General features: G+C 41.1%; 1 protein-coding gene across 1 annotated transcript; it reads left to right on the top strand.

Moving 5' to 3' along the window:
* Positions 1–826: 826 nt before the first annotated feature.
* On the top strand, positions 827–15,416 carry LOC118793527 (butyrophilin subfamily 1 member A1-like). Its single transcript, XM_036551747.1, has 6 exons — positions 827–832; positions 1,068–1,419; positions 2,350–2,631; positions 3,097–3,222; positions 3,534–3,554; positions 14,804–15,416. Exons 1-6 carry the CDS (start codon positions 827–829, stop codon positions 15,352–15,354), a joined length of 1,338 nt encoding a protein of 445 aa, XP_036407640.1. The 3' UTR covers positions 15,355–15,416.
* The last annotated feature ends 4,749 nt before the right edge of the window (positions 15,417–20,165 follow it).

Below are 20,165 nucleotides of genomic sequence, written 5' to 3'. Positions count from 1 at the left end.
TCCCATAGCAGAGAGCAGTCAGTCAGATGGAGGCTCTGTGTGTGTGTTCTTTCCCTCAGTGTTGAAGAGGCTCCATTCTGTGTCAGGAGTCTCCACTGGGCTCTGACAGACACCCAGCAGTGCAGAGTCCAGCGTGTGAGAGAGAACATCTGGAGCCCCCAGCATAGCTGCTGAGTGACAGACTGAGATCAGGTAAGAACACCTGGCACCTGATCAGAACAGCAGGCAGGAAGAACACTCGGTTTGGAAAACAGTGTTTTAACAACTCTACATATAACAGTAGATCTGCTGAATCTCATGCAGAGTCACCTGTTTACTTATTTATCACAGACAGTTATTTCTCTTTTTTTGACTCTTAAGGACAACAAAGCAAATCATCTTCAATTGCAGTTGTTTTAAGAAAAATCTCTGAGTTTTTTTCTGTCCTCAAAAAATAAGTATTCACAGTACCTTGAAAATCATATGAATCATAAGATTACTGCAGTAACAGTGATGAACTGAAAAATCCATTGTGTTAACAAGATATATTAACTTATTTAGTGTATTGGAGCTTTTCTCTTGTGTTGCTACAAGGTCTTTTTCACTCACAAATAAAGTGCTAATCACAGAAGGAATGTGCAAAATGTGAAAGACCTATGTTTGTTTGTGAATGTAAGTCTATTTACATAATTTACACATTTATGAGTAACTGTCTCCTCCAGAGATGAAGGGCGATGGGTCAGAGTATCTGTGTTTAATCCTCCTGCTCCTCCACCAGTCCTCTGTCTCCAGACCAGGTACAGCACATCTTCACCTGCACTCTCACTGACTGCAGCACTGTCATAAAATGTGTGTCTCACACAGCTGATACTGTGTCACACACTGTGTGTCTCCAGGAGAATCACAAGTTTCAGTCTGTGCTGTTGGTCCAGCTGCAGTCTCAGTCTGTGCTGTTGTTCCAGCTGCAGTCTCAGTCTGTGCTGTTGTTTCAGCTGCAGTCTCAGTCTGTGCTGTTGTTCCAGCTGCAGTCTCAGTCTGTGCTGTTGGTCCAGCTGCAGTCTCAGTCTGTGCTGTTGTTCTCTCCAGAGAGGTTCCAGGTTCTTGGTCCAGCTGATCCTGTTTTTGCTGTAGCTGGTGAAGACGTTGTTCTGCCCTGTTACCTCAAACCCAACATCAGCGCTGAGGACTTGGAGGTCAGGTGGTTCAGGGAGGACTTCTTGGCTCCAGTTCATCTGTATGTTGACAGAAAGAACAACTTTGAAAAACAGAGTAAACCTTACTGGGGTAGGACAGCAGTGTTCAAAGAGGAGCTGAAGACAGGCAACATTTCACTGAAACTGTTAAAGGTTCGAGGCTCAGATGATGGACCCTACAAATGCTATGTTCAAATGAAGGATCCCCAGTATGATGATGATCATTCCATTCAGCTCTCTGTAGAAGGTCAGTATTCATTTCTAATTGGTGCCTGTATGCATATTCACTGGTCTACTGCACTTTCCCATACAGTGTCTGGTGTCTCTAGTATAAACATTCAGTGAAATTTAGATAAAGAGTATGTAATTGAGAGTAAGACAGAATTTGTGTTAAGTCTAGGTTTACTATTATTATCAAGAGTGAGAAATTGGTGCATGGAATTTGCATCTGCAACATTAGCCACTGTTTGGAGTTAAGTCAGTCTTTTAATTCTGGAAAATCATCATTCATGCTTGCAGCAATGCTATTTGTAAATCATGAGATGATCATGTGACCACAGTGCATTCATATATATCTCAGACAATCAGTGCAAATCTAACAGCTGACACTAACAGCTGCTGAGACTGTCGTCACACATGGAATCTGAGATGCCTGCCAATCTCATGCATACTGTATACACAAAACCATGCTTTTATAAAACACAGACACAATATTTGACAGGTTTGATATCCTGCAAGCAAGGCTATTTCCTCTTGAAGACATTTTATTATTTATTATTTATTATTCAGACATTAATGAAGTGATGATTACAACAACAGATTGACAGCTAACACCTGTATTTACATTTCACTATGTACTTAAACATGCAGACCTCAGTTCTGTTAATCTAAATTGTCTGAATATTTTAGAAAGATGGTCTAAAAGGTGAATAAATTATAGAAACATGCATCAGTAGAATCCATAGTTATTTTCTTTTAGTCAGTGTGCACCATACTGTGTAAAATAAATAGGGGCTTCAAGATTATGTAAATGTTAGTTTCACTTCGTAGGTATGGGGTGTTGAAATTGTTCTCTGACAGGTTACATTACCGTCACTATCTGGACAGTGCAAAAAGCTTTAAAACAAAGATCAAAGTGTTTTAGTTTGTAAACCTCTAACCTCAGTGATCTGTGCAGCTGTAGGAACTGAGCCAGTGATCTCCATGGAGGGATACAGAGAAGGGGGCATCGGCCTGCTGTGTGAATCTAAAGGCTGGCATCCTGAGCCTGAACTCATCTGGCTGGACAGTGAGGGACACAGTCTCCCTGCTGGATCTACAGAGACACTCAGAGACAGTATGGACCTCTTCACTGTGAGACGAAGTGTCGTCGTACAGGAGGGAGACACTAACAGGTTCACCTGTCGAGTTCTACAGCAGCAGATCAATCAGGAGAAGGAGACAGAGTTTCACATCCCAGGTGAGTAGTACATCAGATCCTCAACCATAATTAAGGTGATCATTTGAATCAGCTGTGTTGGAGCAGGGAGAGATCTAAAACATGCAGGACAAGGGGTCCTCCAGGAGAGGTTTGGGAAACACTGATCTACACAGTGTAAATATCACAGACTTGCTACTTGAAGCCCATTGGAAAGACATGTAATGTAGCCTACCAGCACGCAGAGCTACCAATGCAAATGACTTCTGATGCAGCCCTGAGATCTTGCAGCATCCACATTAATGTACTTTTACACTGTAGGATTTGTTTACAAGGTGAATGATTCTCTCTCGTGTCAGTGTTCATTCATGAATTGCCTCTTTCCACTTTGTGCAGCTTTTGTTTCCTTTCTGTCCTGCCCCCCCTGGGTGGCTGTAACACGCTGGACCTCCACAGTAATAAATGAGTAGAAACTATGACTCAGTCCTATGATTGATTCTGTTTCAGCGGAAATGTTCCACCGCGCTCACGCCTGGAGAGTAGCTTTCTCTGTGCTCCTCCCTCTGACTGCTCTTACTCTCATTGGATTGGCTGTTTTAATCCACCGCCAAGTGAAACTGCTCAGAAAGAGAGGTATTTCACAGATAGTTTCCTCATTACGTGTCTTGTGTGGTTTTGGTACACTAGGGACCCATATTATGACATTACTTTTGTCAGTTTCAGAAGAAAAAAGAGCTGTGGTCCCTACGGCTTTTCATGTTTATTTGTCCTTCATTAGGTATGAATTTCCAGACAATGAAAGTGTCAGGGTTACTGGTGATGTGTGTACAGGGGTGGAAGTGGATTCAGCAGGCATGATGGGGAATGATAAAGCACATTATAAAGCTAAAGTGTGCATATCATTGTCTCCTTAATGATTTAAACCTGCTGTCTTTCCTCTGCAGGTCTGCTTTCTCGACAGCTGAGTAAGTATGTGTGTGTGTGTGTGTGTGTGTGTGTGTAAGAGGGTGAGTGAGTGAGTGGGTGAGTGAGTGAGCGAGTGAGTTAGAGAGAGAGAGAGAGAGAGATTGCCTTAAATTCCATTCCAATTTAAGGCAATGACGATAGTCAATAATTGTGTAAAGTACAGTATACAGATCTTAATTAAAATATTATGTCTTTTCCCAGAGCAGTAGACCACTGCTGATTCAGTGATTTTTTTTTAAGATTTGAAGCAGGAGTGGGACTGAGTGAAATATCCTCCTAATGAGTGTGTGTGAGTGTCAGGATCGGAGCAGCAGTGGACGATGGATTCTGAATGAGTCAGTCACAAATTCGCTGAAGAATGTGTTATATCATTCTATTTTTTCTAATCAGTGTCAGCTCTGTGAGTTCAGTCTGCTGTGTTTCATCTGCAGGTGATGTTTCCCAACAGCTGGGTAAGGGTGTGTGTGTGTGTGTGTGTGTGTGTGTGTGTGTGTGTGTGTGTGTGTGTGCACGCCCGTGTGTGCGTGTGTGTGTGTGTGTGTGTGCGGGCGCGCGTGTGTGTGTGTGAGTGTGTGTATGCGTGTGTGAGTGTGTGTGTGTGTGTTTATCTACATACTCGTGTCTGTAGGTGCAGATATTCATTGGTGAGGTGTGTGTTTCTGCACTTGCTGATGTGTATTATGTTAACAACATTACCCTGCCACTGCATTGGCCTTGATCTTCAAAGGTCTTCAACAAGAGATGTAAAGTTTACTGGCTAAAATGTTGTTGGTGTTTTTTATTTTACTTTTTATAATATTTCTCTTTTCTAAATCAACAGATGGTGTTTCTGCACAGAAACGTAAGCATGAGTTCTTTTAAATGACTGTAAAAGTTTTTTTTCTTCTACAGGTATATAAATAAACTAAATCACAAAACTTTGGTTCAAGCATGAAGCAATTCATTCAGATTTATTAGGTAGTGAATCTCCCTGCATTAACACAACGAACAAAAAAATTAGCATTATTGCTTAATAAAATGGAAAGAATAGAATGAGTGTTAAGGCAGAAACACTTACATGACTCTGAGCACGAAGGCCACTCCAGTAATGATTACTCCTGTCTTACACCTTATTAAAGTGATTAAGGGCTGTCCTTCCCTAACATGGAATGCCAAAAAGTAACACTGAAGTATGACAGAGTTTTCTTTTTTTTTAAACTTGGCAGATCTTCTTTCTCAAGAACTGCGTAAGTAATATGTGTTTATGTGTGTGTGTGTGTGTGTGTTTTATTAACATTTGTATTTATGACTGAGCATAGATATTTTATGTTGATCTTAATAGATAATAATGAGTGATTTTAATATTTCAATATATAAAATTTTGTTTTTATAACACTTTCATTTTTATGTTTTTTTTAAAACAGACAGAGCATCTGAAGAAAGGGGTAAGCATGAGTCTGAGATAAGGTGATGGGTGTAAGGAGTTGCTAGGTGCCACCTAAAGAGTATATTTAGCTACAAAATAATAAAAAAGTAAACTTTTGGCGTAATCTGCGTGACAATTCAAGGGAAAATGTGTCCTTTTCTCAGTGTTCACAGTTTATGAGAAAAATATGAATAATGTATTTATTGATGAAACTTTTTATTTGGAGGCTGAGAATTAGATGTAATAATTTTCATACACCAGAATCTTTATTCTCCACCATCTCAAAATTCTTCAGATCAGCAGTAAGAAATGAACTAGAGATTTTTTAGAAAATGGACATTTCATATAATAATCATCAAACAATAATTGAAAGGTGACTTTTTTGGCTATTTAACTCATTTTTAATATAATATCAATTACAATAACACATTCATGTTGTTTGACAGAGGAGACTTCTGCAGAGATGGGTAAGTTTGAGCTGTTTGTATAGTAGGCCCATTTTTGAAAAGTGGAAAAAAAAATGCTATCTGACCTCAACTGCATGAATGTGGAATTCAAGGCAGCATGCTAGCATGACTGTATGCAGCCAAGTGGCTGTATTTCACTCAGAAAGTCTACTTAGCTTAATGCAATAGAATACTTTAGAGGACTGTGTCCAACCACACCATTGGTGGGACACAAATGCTCTCAAAAAGGTATACAAGACTGGTGCCAGATATCAGACTAATTGATAATGTTTATTAAGATTATTAAATTAAGATTAAGACTCTTCATTGCTTCAATAGAAGTAAAAAAAGGGAGCTTGGGGAATTTAACTGAAGTTTTTACATTTTGAAAAGCGATTAATAAAGGTGAATATGAAAGCTATTTCAAGATGAGCTTTGTTGGCAGAACAAGAAGGAATAGATGTAAATCAATTAAAAGGTAGATTTCCTTCTGATATCCTGAAGTATTTTTCACTCAGAGTTATAATTGCATGGGGGAACCTGCCAGTATTCATAGTGGAAGTATGCAAGACCAGGCTTGACACAGCGTTATATAGACAGTAGACCACGGGCAAATTGACCATCTTAGCTGAACTGAATTGCCTTTTCTTGTCATGAAACAACTTTGATTCTTCCTTGGTCTTTTAAATCCACTTTGACGTGCTTGTAGGCTGGCTTTCACAACGTCTGGGTGAGTACCATTTACCCCACTCTTTAATGAATGATGTCATACCAGGAAGTCAATTTTTTTACTGAAATAATTTGTAAAACATGTCAGTGAATCATCAGTAATTTTAAATGCATGAGCTGTTGTCTGTAAAATGGGTGACATGAACACGGAATACAGTATTTATGAAACATGCTGTGTGTGTTTCATCGTCAGAGATTGAGAACATGTGCAGGAGTGAAGGTAAGTAGAGACTGAGCAGAATTCATTCTGCAGACGGGTTGCAATATTGTCATGCGCTGAATTGAACATCCAGTTGCAAAACAGTCCCGGTTTGGCATAGTGCAGACCTGTCTTTGGGTACTATGCCTTTAAGTATTAAATGAGTTTCCCAACCCTAAATAATATGAGAGCTACAGTCCTATTTGAAATATAATACACATATGAATGTAGGCTATTTGGAGAAATATGAATAGAATTTCCATAGTGTTGAATGGCCTTCATTATAAAAACACAAGTAGTCTAGCAGCCTCATTCTTAAGTTTTGATGAGCCATCCTGGTTCTTAATTAGCCTTCTGTGCCACAGCCGATATCATCAGCCCTGCAGCACAATAATATCCATGATCCACCCATCAAACTAACAAGGAAAAAAGAAAGCTGCCTGGTGATACAGCCAAGGGAATGATTCGGGCATACACACTTTCACACCATTTAACCTCCCGTTTGTCTGTTTGCAGAGATTGAAAGGGCATGCCAATATGCAGGTGAGTGTGTGTTTCCTTCCCACTTAGAGGACTCTGTGTGAGGCTTTTCTCCTGGAGGGGAGGTGGTTCTGGAGAGCTGGTCCAAAATTCACAATCTCAAATACTGTAGGAGCCGGACTCAGGGTCAGAGACTGCCTTAACTCTGCACCATTCTCCCACATGGGATTCTGTGAGCTCATCTCACTGTGTTACTCACAGGCGCTCACAGATTACAGCATCACAGCAGCTGTAGAATATGTGCTGCTCACACTGCAGACTCAAACACAGGGTCCTGATGCTGGAACAGTAGCCATGTGTGTGAGAACAGCGTTATCCAGGTACAGACTCTACCTCAATTTTGTCAATGTGTTGACACTGCAACAAGGCACAAGAGGATGACTGATTGTGGTGAATGACCATGCTATGGAAACATCAAAACTGCTGGATCTTGTCCTGCTCTGTGAGGGTTGAATTAGACCTGAACGTGCTGTACTGAGGTCCTGCCTGGAATCCAATGAAATCTGTAAAGTTATATTTCATAGGATTTTTCATAGGAATTTGGAAATGTCTCCTTTCTGTCTCTACAGTGGATGTGACTCTGGACCCTGAAACAGCACATCCTGATCTTATCCTTTCTGAGGATGGGAAACAAGTGAGACTGGGAGACACAGGGTCTGAGGTACCCCAGGACACCCCAGCTTCCCACAAGCGGTTTGATTCTATTATCTGTGTCCTGGGAAAGGAGGGTTTCTCCTCAGGAAGATTGTACTATGAGGTGCAGGTTGGGGAGAAGACTGAGTGGACGTTGGGAGTGGCCAAAGAGTCCATCGACAGGAAGGAGAAGATTACCCGCAGCCCGTGGAACGGTTACTGGACTGTGGCACTGAGGAACAGCACTGAGTACAGGGCTCTGACTTACCCCCCTGTCCCCCTCCCCCTGAGAGAGAAGCCCAGGACAGTAGGGGTGTATGTGGATTATGAGGGGGGTCAGGTCTCCTTTTACAATGTGGAGGCCAGGTCTCATATCTACTCCTTCACTGCTTACACCTTCACTGAGAGACTCTATCCATTATTCAGCCCTGGTAGAAACAGAGATGGTAAGAACCTAGCTCCACTGATCATCTCTCCTGTTAATCGCACTAAGTGAATATTTTGAGTGCCATCCAATGATATTCTGGTGTTAAATAACTTATTTAAAATATGAGGTATATTTGAATTAGAATGTTCAATACCTGGTGCAAAATGGAAGAATTATTTTGTGATTCGTATTATTAATGTGCTCACGACACTGATCTGTGTCCAATTGTGAATAAAATTTCAAATACAAGCGTTTTTGTTTTACAGATTCTAATTCAACACTGTGTATGATTAATATGAAAGTTGTTGCTTTATAGTGTAGCCCTGGGACCAAGGTGTGGATGTTAATCATAATTACTTGGTGTTCCCAGCCCGCTTCTTGTTTCTCTATAAACACCTGCATTGGGGCAAGTCTGAGGTAGAACGATTACCTGGTTGGGTCTCTGTGAGTTTCTTCCTGTGGTTCGGTATAGGAACTAGTTCTTTTAATCAGAAGTTAGTCTTTTTGAATTGTAATTTTTTTTAAAGCTGGAATTCGTCTTTTTAAATTGGTAAACTGGTAAACTGCAGGAGACTGAGTACATATCCACTCCTATAATAGGGTTTTTTGGGGTTTCTTCATTGTGTGCTGTGATCACATACTTTGCATACTATTTTTCTGCCTTTTTGTCCCCTGTCTCTGTCCTGACCTGTCTGAAGATGACATTTGCTTACCCCAGTGGCCTCCTATATTAGTGTAAAAGCTGCTGTAGAAGGTGCTCACCAACCAGCACCATCATCCCATTGTTTGAAATTAATATTTCATCTCCAACCTGCCGTTTTTTAACAGATATAGAAAATACAGAGTCTCAAATTGAATTGGTGTTGATTTTGGTGTCTGCTATCCCTTTGCTCCAGAATGAAGAGAGGGGTGCAGTCAATTTCCTCCCCTCGGTGGTGCTACAGTAGTTCTGCTGTTTAGGTAAAAATTTGGGCCTACTAGGTTGTCTAGTGGTTGAAAACTCAAGAAGGCAACTGGTGAATGCATTTCAAATATGAAATTATTAAATACTATTTTTGTTCTTTTATCCTTTTCCACAGACAGCTGTAGCACGGGCACATCGGTAACATAACAATTTAGATGTGTTTTAATTTTTACAATTTACCTGGCTTTAGTACATGCTGGAGTCATTAAGAGTTTTAAAAGAGATTCAATTAAATACTCTCATGCTTTAAGAGTAAACAAGTGGTGAAATGGTTTTATTACAGCACAGAACTTGTATCTGAGTGTTCCGCACCACAAAGACCACAATCCACTGGAGCTGTACTGTCCTCCACAGAACAGGCGAAAGAGGAGAGATGTTTCACATTTTCACACTGCCTGTCATACAAACGCACCTCAGAGCAGTGTGAGCCAAGCTGCAGGTTTGAGAGGATGGATCCCATACCAATTTACTCAAACATCTCTGACTCTTCGGAGAGCACAAGCAAAGCAGCAGTTCACAGCCAACGGGGTAAGAACAGAACCTGGGGGCTTAGGAAAGGGTGGCTGATTTGCCTTTTTAATGCTTTTAAAATGTTATAACATAGTACTACAGCATAGTGGAAGTGGACAGTGAATGCTGTTTGCAGAGAGCCCTCATTTGTAAGTTTCGGCATAGATTGTAACAGTTAGCATAGATTGTAACCATTACCATAGATTTGTAACTGTTAGCGTACATTATAACCATTACCATAGATTTGTAACTCTTAGCACAGATTGAAACTGTTAGTATAGTTTCTAACATTTAGAGTAGATTTGTAACTCCCAGCACAGATTGTAACTGCTTATATGGATTGTAACTATTGGCACAGATTGTAACTGTCAGAATGGATTGTAACTGGTGGAGCAGATTGTAACTGGTGGAGCAGATTGTAACTGGTGCAGCAGATTGTAACTGGTGGAGCAGATTGTAACTGCTGGAGCAGATTGTGCATTGGTATCGTCTGTACATTGCTGGTCACAGCGCTGTCTTTGCTGTGTGGGGTTTATTTTATGCAAATTATGCACCAAACCAATGCTCCTCAGTCCGTGTTCCTCAGGGCACACAGCCTTCTACTGCAGGCAGTTCTCATGAGTTTATATGTATTATTGTATTAATATTGTATTTATATGTATTATTGTATTATACATATACAGAATGAAACCGGTGGGTTGTTGGGAGAAGCAGGTTTGACCACAGATTTTTTGCCAGCTCTGACACTTTCTCTTCCTAATTGTGCGCAGGCAGAAGCAGAAGTCCCTCTGATGCTGGCATTAATTCCGTTTTTATTTTCCCTGATGCTTGTATTTAGAGACTGAAAATCTTTACGAAAGCCTGGAGTTGAAACCAGCCACAGTTCAAACTGCCAAGCATGGAGTTTCCCCTGGAAGCCAGTCAGCAGGTAGTGTAGTCTGGGGTCATGTGACTGCTTTTCTCAGTTAACATCTTAAAACAAATAGGATCAAATAGGAAAGGCATATCCCAGCTCCATTCAGAGCTACAGAGATGTGTCCTCTTTCCTGCATCAGTGGGTCAGAGCCGTGCTGGGAGAGACTCTCTGTACAAGAGGACATCACTGCTCTTCATCACTCTGTGGATCATCACTCTGATCTCCCTCATCACTGCACTGGGCCTCTGCTGTAAGTGTTACTGAGGAGTTTACTATCAGAACAGAACCACGCTGAACGGGGTCTCTACTGTAGGTGTTACTGAGGAGTTTACTGTCAGAACAGAACCACACTGGACTGGGTCTCTACTGAGGAAACATGAGGCACCAACTGACAAAATATCAGAATATTACACACTTTTATCAGATGCCCCTGCCGTCCAACTCTTAAAGGTCCATGCACATGGGGAAAGAAACCCCATAATTTCTGAGTGTTGAGTTGTTAAAAGGAAGGGAAGGTCTCAGAATGCTGGAGCGTGGAGAACTGCTGCTGAGAGTTCTTGTTGGTCCCCATGTCGGACTAAGAGTCCTGGAACCACACTGAACTTTGCAACAGCTAGAAAAATATTTAGAGATATGTAGAGATTTATAGAGATTTCTCTATGCTAAATATTTATTGATAACACTGACACCTGAACTGTCAGTGGACTGACAGTGGATCTGTTGTGCTCATGTAATTACAGTGCACCTGAACCCCTGTTCCACACTGCCACCCTGTGGTGCACCTTAACCCCTGTTCCACACTGCCACCCTGTGGTGCACCTTAACCCCTGTTCCACACTGCCACCCTGTGGTGCACCTGAACCCCTGTTCCACACTGCCACCCTGTGGTGCACCTTAATCCCTGTTCCACACTGCCACCCTGTGGTGCACCTGAACCCCTGTTCCACACTGCCACCCTGTGGTGCACCTTAACCCCTGTTCCACACTGCCACCCTGTGGTGCACCTTAACCCCTGTTCCACACTGCCACCCTGTGGTGCACCTGAACCCCTGTTCCACACTGCCACCCTGTGGTGCACCTTAACCCCTGTTCCACACTGCCACCCTGTGGTGCACCTGAACCCCTGTTCCACACTGCCACCCTGTGGTGCACCTTAACCCCTGTTCCACACTGCCACCCTGTGGTGCACCTGAACCACTGCACTGCACTGCCACCCTGTGGTGCTGATTAAGTCAAAACCACTTCCTTCACTTTAAATGACTTTGTTTCTCTCTGTTACCCAGAGCTGCAGAGAGAGCTGGAGGAGAAGGAGGAGGAGTTCTCCCAACTGCAGAAACAGAAGGAGGAGAAGGAGGAGGCGTTCTCCCGACTGCAGGCCACATACAGCAGTGAGATTTGCTTCTCCAATTACACCAATAAGACAGGTATGTGTCTACATACATAGATATGTGTATAAATGGTCGTAGTCATGGTAGTTTCATAATCAATATTCCTTTTTAGCCTGTAAAAATTGTACAGAAAATATCTGTCAGCAGCCTCATGTGCCAATCACCTTAGCACATTTGTGAGGACAATGTACCGAACCCATTTTTCCTTTAAAGATCATTTTGATTTTTTGTTCCTTTTTTCCAGTCAAAGGTGTTTTTTCAGAATGGACACGTAAGTTTAATCTTTTTTACAATTTTTTATCTCTCATTAATATTTTGGCATTTAAGGAAGGAACCGTTTCCTTCAGTATAATCAGCCAGAAGGTTCCCTCCTATGTGATACTGTGTTTGAAAGTATGTGTGAATGGGCGCTTTGATTGTATATGATCATGTACAGGTAGCAGTGTGTTTGGGGGTTGTGCTGTAGTCCTGCTTCTGAATTCTGCTGATCACAAAGTACTTACTGTGAGGAACATTAACACTGGCTGCTGTCAGACTCACATTACAGCTAAACTAGGGATCATTGCCTGAGAAATGCCCTGTTTCCATCCAACTCAATATCACTAAAGTCTCAATGACAAAGGTAAAGCACTGAAAAGAGCTATGGAAACCCCATTCAGCTTGACATTGAGCTTGCTTACTTGCTAAGATTTTTAAATTATTAAAATTTTGCAAGTTAATTAATGATAGTTGTTGAATTAATTATGTGTTAACACAGTAGAAGGTGTTGAGTGTTCCAAAAATGCATGAAAACACATTAGATGTGATAACCTCTTGCAGTTGTCAGGGAGTGTCAATTGCATGATAATTTATTAATGAGAACGAAAAAAAACACCCATGTTACATCTGAGAAACCACAGCAAATGTACATTTCATTGGTTAAAAAGGGTTCGGACAGGAAATGTCACACAAAATTTGTCCGTAGTTCTACAGACTTTGGTCCAAAATATGCTCAACAGGTGGATGGAAACAGGGCAGGTGAAGCTACATTCTAATGAATAAAATGTAAATTGATCAGTGTCTGTTCCTCTGCAGGAAAGAAAGGAGTTGTCTTTAAGCCAGGTAAAACAATGACTGTTCAACTTACTTTGTTTAAATATGTGCTTTATTTAAGTTCCTGTAAAAGAAATGAATCCCGTTTTTCAATCATTATTTCAAACCCATGAAAAAGCAAGTTATTCAAAAATGATGAATCATAAGTAACGGATAAAACAACAAATATGCAATTAACATTCAGCAAATCCAACACAGCCTTTGTACACATATATAAATATATATATGTATATAAATATATATAATATATATAAATATATAAATCCATCATTACATTAATGTTGATTCTGTCCTCTTTCAGTGTGGGAGTGGATTCGTGAAGCAGCAGGTAGGATTATGCTCGTCTGTGAGTCTGGGACTCAGTCATACCCTTTAAACCCCACTGTCTGAGGAGCTGGGTCACATCTGTGAAGGAGTTGCTGGATGAAACTGTACTAAAATTAGTTCTGTGAAGTTTCTGAGTGAAGCTGTACTGATATCAAATCAGTCATAATGATTTCTTTGGTTACTAATTTGTGGCATATTTGTGGTTTGGTATACTTTAATAACTGTTCATTAATATGCCGCTTCACCATTTTTTATGAAGATGAATCCTTTAGCCTTAAGATTTAAAAATGATTTTAGCCTAACAACTGAGAGGATCTTTTAGAATGTGAAAAAGAAAATGCCAAAAGAAAATGCTTGATAGTATCCAGCTTAAGTTGGGTTTTAACATCTTTGTGAGTTTTTTATACATCATGAACACTACTGTAATGGTTGCAGTAAAACAGGAGTGTTTGGATTTTGGATTTGTAAAATACATTAAATGTATTATTATTATTATTATTATTATTATTTTAACACATTGATAGACATACAGTGCTTCCAAGATACTGAATAAAACATTTAATAAGACCTGGCAGAGACTGAATGCAGGGGTGCGCTCCATCTCCTGCTGCAGCAGTTTCTGCTGCATTATGGTGGCAGATCTCCTCTCTGCTGCTGTGAGGGTGAGAGATGCCCTTTCATTCTGCACCAGCTCAGGGTCGCTTAAGGGCCCGTCCCTAACGACTGCCTGTTCTGTCTTATATCATGTCACCCCAGGCACCCTTTCCAAAGCAGTTTCTGAATGTTCTTATTTTTTGTCACTTGGTTTACATTTTAACAGGAGCAGCTTTTCACTTCATGGCAGATTCAGCCAAATTGGGGGAAATCATGAGTAATGTCTCTCGCTGAGGGAGGTGCCATGTTTGGTTCAGTCAGTGTGTATTCTATAGAACTCTGCTCATATACAGAGAACACCACTCTGCCCTGAGATTACAGGTTCACATGAACTGTGAGATTGTTACACTATTGATTCAGCTGTATACATTGTGTGAATAATGTTTGCAGGGCTACATTGACTAAACTCTGATCAATGGGCAAATAATTAAACAATGACACAAGAAAAGATTAATTCCTCCATTTTTATAGTCTTTGGTTTCTAATTTAAATTTATACATTGCATGTGTGAACAAATTCAAACGTAATGGTCAGGCCCCCTTGCACACCCCAAAGCTAATGGTCACACCCCCCCCTCGCACACCCCAAGGCTATAATGGTGTCGGTTTGGGGGGTTGTTGGTTTGGGTTTTGTTTTTCACACAATCAGGTTCGGCCAGCTATTGTACAGCCATATTTATTGTTTTTGTTCAGCCAAGGAAGCTAGTCGTAACTGTATCAAAATATAAACCTTTTCATATGTTTCACATATTAACTATTCCAATTACATTTAAAATTGTTTCTAAAATTGATGTTTTATGACATGTCATGGAAAAGTAGTTTAGCATTGTGGCTTCTAGCAGTTTGAAGTGTGAATATCTGCAAAGCGTCTCTCTTTTTTCAGAATTTTATGTGCTCCTCTGCACAGAAACTGCAGTAGTTGTGCAAGTGTTTTCTTATCACCATATGGAAAGTGAAAATATCAGAAATGTATTCAGTTCAACAAATTACTCATAATTTCTATCTGGTCTTCTCCACAGTGGATGTGACTCTGGACCCTGATACAGCTCATCCCAATCTCATCCTGTCTGAGGATGGGAAAGAAGTGAGACACGGAGACATACGACAGAAACTCCCTGACACCCCAAAGAGGTTTGATCCTGTTGTAAGTGTCCTGGGAAAGGAGGGTTTCTCCTCAGGGAGATTTTACTATGAGGTGCAGGTTGGGGAGAAGACTGAGTGGACTGTAGGAGTGGCCAAAGAGTCCATCAACAGGAAGGGGAAGATTACACTGAGCCCTGGGAATGGATACTGGACCATATGGCTGAGGAATGGGACTGAGTACAGGGCTTTAGCTGGTCCCGATCTCCCCCTCCCCCTGAGAGAGAAGCCCAGGACAGTGGGGGTGTATGTAGATTATGAGGGGGGTCAGGTCTCCTTTTACAATGTGGAGGCCAGGTCTCATATCTACTCATACTACACTGGTTACACCTTCACTGAGGATCTCTATCCATACTTCAGCCCGAGTCTCAGTAAAAATGGCACAAATTCAGCCCCACTGATCATCTCTCCTGTAAAACACATTGGCTGAATTAGATTACTGAGTTACATATTTCTCTGTTATCTGCCTAATTGGTTCTGTTTTCACTTTGAATTGACCCATAATATTACATATTTCTCTGTTATCTGCCTAATTGGTTCTGTTTTCACTTTGAATTGATCAATAATATTTGACACAATCCTAATGCATTTCAATGTTCACCATAACATACTTTTAGAGTATATAAATGGTTTAACAGACCTTGTTAACACAGATACATTCTGATAAATGAATGGGTCAAAGGCTGCATTTTATTATAGCTCAGGTGTTTGGCATCCACTCCAGAGACAGCATCACGCTTTGCCTCAGACAACATGCAGAGCCTATTTTCCTCTAAGGGCCTGCACACTGCATATCAGATATACCCATAATTATTCAGCATGACACTTTGATAAACAATACTAATTGTAAATATTATAAATGTGTTAAAGCAGATTGTCAAATGAAAAACAAATATTTCATCATTTAACCCTGAGCCTTGCATTGTAATTATGGGCCTGATGAATTTTTGCTCCATGGTGTGAATCCTAGCATCTTTATGTACTGGATTATCTGCTCTGTCAGGCCATGTGTGACTGTGTAACAAATGTGAAACTAATAAAATGGTAACTAAACCCAGTAACTAAGCCACTGCATCATTAATAAAGGGTGGGGTGGGGGGGTTGGTGAAGCCCCTCAGTGGTTCGGGGAGGGGTTCAGTCTTGGTTGTGTCATTAGCTGTCTATGAATGGAGTCAGCAAAGGGGCACAACTGGCAACTCTTCACAAGGTTAGATTGGCTTTACATCAGTTAGGTTTCTTTGTCACATTGCTCATCTGCACCCTCTAGTGACTCCAACACTGAGATGTACTATGCTGTGCTCTCCTGAGTATACTCCAGGGTGCACCCTCTCCACCCACTATTACACTCATTTAGGAGACGCTTCTATCCAGAGCGACTTTTAATCTTTTCTATTTATACAGCTGGATATTTACTGAGGCAATGGTGGGTTAAGTATCTTGCCTAAGGGTACAGCAGCAGTGCCCCAGCAGAGAACTGAAGCAGCTCTGCTCCTCACTGCTACACCTCACTGCTTCCTCACAACAAACATGTTCCAGTGTAGACAGACGGTACAGCAGCAGTGTCCTGCAGCAACCGACGAGGCGGCGTGAGGGCGATAACTTTGCACACTTAAGCCCATCAGCTCTTACTCTGGGCACCTGCCAGGTACCAGTGCTGCTCCACTCCTTTCCACAGAAGAGTGAATGCAGACAGAGCATGATAGAACTGAAACAGACAATCTGGATAGATATTCTGTCAAAATTAGTGAAGTTCAATATTATAAAAAAAGAAAACAGCTTTTCTTTACAATGTTGACTAATGTGACTTCAGGAAACATAAGCATTTCCTGATCTGAGCGCTGTGTGATGTCAGCCTGTCAGGCTTTCTGGTGGATGGACCCAGGCGCAGACTGGAATGCCAAACCAGGTGTTTATTTAATGACAATCCATAAATCAATTGTAATAAAACAGTCCGAGTCAAAACCAGAAAAACCACAGGCAGAGATAGATTACAAAAGTAGCCCTCACAGGCAACGTTACTGTCAAAAATGTCCTTTTATTGACTGGGAAGGAATTCTTTTTGCACTGGAGCTTGATATAGGAAATCTATCTATATTACCTATTCTTACTGAGGCTGAAAGCCAGCAGCAGTGGATAGGGGATGCTGAACTGTTAGTCCTGTGCAAAGAGAAAGTGCAGTGTGTCTTTGAGAAGGCAGGCTCTGTGTCAGGAGCAGCCACAATTCAAAATGAACGGAGGAGGTGAGATGGGGAGAGGAGAGGGAGACTGAGACACAGTGCTGGTGAATCTGTAGTGTGTCACTAGTTGGGCTGCTTTAACCCAGTGCAGACCTTAGTGGAAAAAGAGAGAGCAAGCAATACAATGTGCCCAACCCTGATGGCTCTCTCTGGAAAAACAATATGGTTTGGCAGGAATCTTCATAAATTATATTTAGCTCTTCTTCTATTATTAAAAATGTGGGAGTAACTTCAATACCATGAAACAGCATCACTGAGCATGAATCAGAGGAATAAAGTGCAGACTCTGGCAATGCTGTGGGAATGGGGCAATGACCCCTTCTCTCCCCCTGTGACACAGAGGGAAGGTCTTCATTTCACTGGGACAGACTTTCATTTGGGTGAGGAGATGCTTGTGGAGACCTGGAGGAAAATATGAGTGGGAGGAAGAAATACTGTTTGATCATCTGGAAAGAGTCTGGGTTAGAAACCGACCCTGTTGAAGAGTTACCCTTAGAACATCACCCTTCGAACAAGATCCCGACTGGAGTTTAACATTGACCTGACTTGTTTTAAAAAGCCCCTATCCTTTTTCCTCTGCTTGTAAATAAAAGAATAAATACCTTAAAGACCCAGCATATTTCACTTGCTTGGCCTGTCATTTACTCATCTGTGGTTGGGCCACAGGACCTTAGATCAAACACAAGCAAATACATGGAGGAGCGATTTCTATATTTCTGGACATTTTAGGCATTTTCACACAGTGGTAATTTCATGAATGACATTGATCACAAAAATAATTCATATACTTTTATGTAGTCAACAATGATAATGTGACAAAAGATCAAATTATTTGGTTTAATCAATGTATTGATAAAAATATGACAAAACAAAATTTAGCTGTTGAGACAAGAATATCCATCAACCATTTGATCCCAGTTCTGCTTGTTTGAGACAGTAACTGCCACTGATTGGGTAAACAGCAAATCAGCCATGAAGGGGTTGTGGTGGACCACACAAAGATATAACAGGTAAGAGTGTCTCATGAGAATAACATCACTGCATGCCACAAGCACTCGGCTGCAGTCATAAGAGGAAGGGGGGGATTTTACTGAATGATTTTACATTAAACTCGTAACCTAATTCAGACAATGTGATTAACAGTTGAGATGATCAGTGGGGTAGCGTCTGTACCATAATTACTGAGATAGGGACTGAAGTATGGATAGTTTAAGTGCTCTCTATGTTTAAGGTGCATCTGACGGTTTGCAAGGCAACACTGATAATAAAAACTAAAACACGTATAGCTACCTGCCACAATATCCAAGCATATACAACTTAAATTTCAAGTAATCCTCTATACACACAATTTGGCATATTTGTCAGATGGATTGACATTGTGTCTATTTTACTGAGGGTTAGGAACACTGAACCAGAGAACGTGCAAACTGTCTGTAAACTGTTACAGTTTCAGCATTTTTTCCCCTCTATTTTTGTACACTTGAAACTACACCTCTTAATGTCTTCCCTTTCTGACTTCCCTTTTTTCTGCCTCTTAAAGTCATCAAAGCTCTTCTGTGCCCTTTCTCTCTGCAGGACAGGAAGCTCACTAAAAAAAAAAATCATAGAATTGAGTTGGGCCCATCTGTACATTTCTACAGTACTATTGGATTACCATTATTATGTTTTTTTTTTTTAAAAAAAACTTTTTTCTGTAAATTTGGTAAGCCAAACGCTTTTTGCTCATTGTCTCCAAACTTGGAATGCCCAATTATGCCCTTAGCCGCTGCCCCTATTGCTGCAACCCCTACTGTTAACGCGGGAGGGTGCAGAAAAACACACTCTCTCCTCGGAAACAGGTGAGACGCCTCGCTGTGTCCCTCACAGACAGCGGCCTATTGCTGTGTGGAATCTGTGATTCCTTTTTAACTGATATTCCTCAGCCACAGAAAGGCAGTGACCTTTATGGACTATCCAGTCATTCTCCCATGACTTCATGCGTTAATTACTAAAAGCTCTTGGATTGCTTTTATATGTCAAGAGATACAAAATGGCTAAACAGCAATATAGAGGCAGACATGGACATTACAGACATCAACTGGCTGTCAGACCTCACCCATCTGCAAAGAGTCACCCAGGACAAGTCACACAGGTCAAACTGCAAACAGTGATAATTACATTACATTACATTACATTATTGGCATTTAACAGATGGTCTTACCCAGAGCGGCTTATACAGGTTACATTTTTCACATGGTATCCATTTATACAGCTGGATATTTACTGAGGCAATTTGAGGTTAAGTACTTTTCCCAAGAATGCAGCAGCAGTGCCCCAGCAGGGAATCAAACAAGCAATGTTGTGCTATGAGTCCTTCTCCTTTCCACTGTGCTACACTGCTGTATAATCTGATGTGATAATCTGCTCACTATGTGCCACAGTCCCCCTGAATGGACACGTTCGTACAGCCAGAAGTGGTGTGTGTCTACAGCAGAATTTAGACAATATTGCAGCCAATATTCATGCCATTTTATTGGGATACATACGTAACAAAATAAATGAGAGTGACACAGTGATGTGGTCCTGTAGAGATGCAGTGGTGAAGCAACTCTGTGAAGTTCGGCTGTATCAGATCATGAACGTTAATGCATGAAATACATTGAAGAAGGAACAAATATGGTGAATGAAATGTTTCAGTTCAACATTGTTCTATCGATCATGATGTTTCCACATCGGAAAGCCCACAATGCACTGGGGCCAGAGCCTGTCCCTCACAGAACAGCCTAAAGAACAGAGAAGTTCCTTACAGGGTCACACTCTCGGGGCTTCAGAGCAGCCTAAAGAACAGAGAAGTTCCTTACAGGGTCACACTCTCGGGGCTTCAGAGCAGCGTGAACCAAAGTGCACCTTTGAGAAGATGGATCCTCAAGCAATTTACGAAAACATGTGCGACTCTTCAGAGATCAGGACCAAAGCAGCACATCACAGCCATGAGGGTAAGGTCTGAGAAAACAAAAAGGATGAG

Source organism: Megalops cyprinoides, chromosome 18 (genome assembly GCF_013368585.1).
Source record: "Megalops cyprinoides isolate fMegCyp1 chromosome 18, fMegCyp1.pri, whole genome shotgun sequence".
NCBI lineage: Eukaryota > Metazoa > Chordata > Actinopteri > Elopiformes > Megalopidae > Megalops > Megalops cyprinoides.
Note: the sequence above shows the minus strand (reverse complement) of the source record. Positions and strands in the feature narration are given on the sequence as shown.

What these genes read in the sequence shown, in the direction of transcription:
- LOC118793527 (XM_036551747.1), top strand. An exon ending in GACAGAGTTTCACATCCCAG is followed by an intron (nt 2,632 to 3,096) that starts GTGAGTAGTACA and finishes ATTCTGTTTCAG; the next exon opens with CGGAAATGTTCCACCGCGCT. An exon ending in GAAACTGCTCAGAAAGAGAG is followed by an intron (nt 3,223 to 3,533) that starts GTATTTCACAGA and finishes TTTCCTCTGCAG; the next exon opens with GTCTGCTTTCTCGACAGCTG.